This window comes from Pteropus vampyrus, unplaced genomic scaffold (genome assembly GCF_000151845.1).
Source record: "Pteropus vampyrus isolate Shadow unplaced genomic scaffold, Pvam_2.0 Scaffold888, whole genome shotgun sequence".
NCBI classification, from domain to species: domain Eukaryota; kingdom Metazoa; phylum Chordata; class Mammalia; order Chiroptera; family Pteropodidae; genus Pteropus; species Pteropus vampyrus.
The window spans coordinates 17,296-18,990 of record NW_011889669.1 but is presented as its reverse complement, the minus strand read 5'-3'; the positions used below and the strand labels follow the sequence as shown (position 1 = coordinate 18,990).

Sequence of the window (1,695 nt, the reverse complement as noted above, 5' to 3'; positions counted from 1 at the left end):
GCACAGAGTGTCTGCCTCTTAGAGACGAACTTTCCCCATCATAATTCCACTGCCTGCCTTCTCGATTCTTCCCTGGGACCTAGCTCATCACGCCTGTATTTCTTCCAACGGGAGTGTGAGGCGGCCCCATCAGATGCTTTCAGGAAGCCCCTAAGTCCTTCGTGAAGGTCTACGCCCCTCCCCCGCTCCCAGCACCACCTCCCTCCCCTGCACTGTCTTCAGGTCCACTCCCCAGTCCTCCCAGAGTCCAGCGCCCCTTCTGCAGGCAGCTACTACCAGGCTTCTCCACCGGGGATTCTCATCCTGCCCGCCTCTTTCTAGCAACTTCCCAAAGCCTCACCTGCCAACCTCAAACCCCCCCTGCCCACCCTCCTCGTGACTCCCATGCTGACCCTGGAAGGTCATCATGGCGACTTCGGCCCCAGCCGCCTTCAGTGCGCGCAGCCCGGCTTCATAGCCCTGATACCAGTCATAGATGCGGGCAGCGAAGATGCGCAGCTTCACGTGTCTGTTCTCTCTCAGGAATTTAACCAGCTCATCGGCACATTCTGGGCAGGGGCTCCAGGAGATGAAAACAGTGATCCTGTAGCGCAGCTCCGTGTCCAGATTCCAGGAAGCCATCCGCTCCAGGAAGATCGGCTCTGCGTGGCGCCGTTCCCATCTCCGGGGACTACTCTGGACACAGAAGAGGGAGAAAAGTGTTCTGTCATTGACTGTGACCAGGGGGAAGATGGGACCCGGGTGAGGCAGGTGGGGCACAGGCCTCCAGCACAAAATAGAAGGTGAACACAGCTCAGCATCAAAATGAATGATATTTCAAGGCAGGATTGACATGATCAAATGTGAGACGAACCTCACGATAAATAATATCAGCATTTTACCAAGGGCCAAGTTAGCAAAGGTGACTTTCTAATAGACATCAGCAAATGATGGCTCCTTGTGGCTCTGTAACTGATCGGTCCTCATTTACATTGTTGATATTTCGTTCATTGTGGAATTGACATTAATTTTAATTTTTAAACTATTGCATTAAATATGACGCATCTTGATTCCCGAGTGGGTGCAGCTCCTCTAAGTTAGCGCCCGAGGTCTCTGCCTACAGGAGCCCACCTAGACTGGCCCTGCAGGGAGGAGGTGAAGGGCTGAGGACGGACGGAGAGGGCCAGGTGAGCTCCAGGGTCATGAGCCTGATGCCATAGAAGTGGGGGCTTCTCCCAGGGGAGATTTACCCCGCTCACCTCCTACTCCCCTGTCCCCACGTCCACCTGTGCGCCAACACCTCTGTAGGCTTTGACTCTGGGCCTCACCCTGTGCTGAGCCCAGGCGAGACACTCTGCTGAAAGGGCTCACTCTGCACAGAGGAATGGGGTGAGGGGCACGAAGGGCGTGGTGTCTGGGAAATTAGGTGAATGTCATGTGCAGCTCATAGCATCATAGAGGTTTGCCCAACCTGCAGAAGGAAGGATTTGCAAGCTGGGACCCAGGGATGAGGGATGAATCCTGCCGACTGTGCTAGTGCAGAGCCCGTGGCGGGTGTGTACGGGAACCTGGGGGTCGGCGGGGAGCCCCTCCGCCAAGTGCAGTGGGCAATGAAGTTGCGTGACCAGTACCCCGGCCAAGATCTCCCAGGAGTGACTGGACGGACAGATAGGGAGAATTCGGGTTTCTGGACATTCCCTGTGACCATGTGGCTGG

General features: G+C 55.9%; 1 protein-coding gene across 1 annotated transcript in view; it reads right to left on the bottom strand.

The window, feature by feature from the left end:
* Nucleotides 1-1,695, bottom strand: part of LOC105309845 (DNA dC->dU-editing enzyme APOBEC-3A-like) — a 4,558-nt gene that overhangs the window by 718 nt on the left and 2,145 nt on the right. Inside the window, exon 3 of the mRNA XM_011386060.1 lies at nucleotides 393-675. Within this exon, the coding sequence (XP_011384362.1) occupies nucleotides 393-675 (283 nt within the window). The remainder of the gene's footprint in view (nucleotides 1-392; nucleotides 676-1,695) is intronic.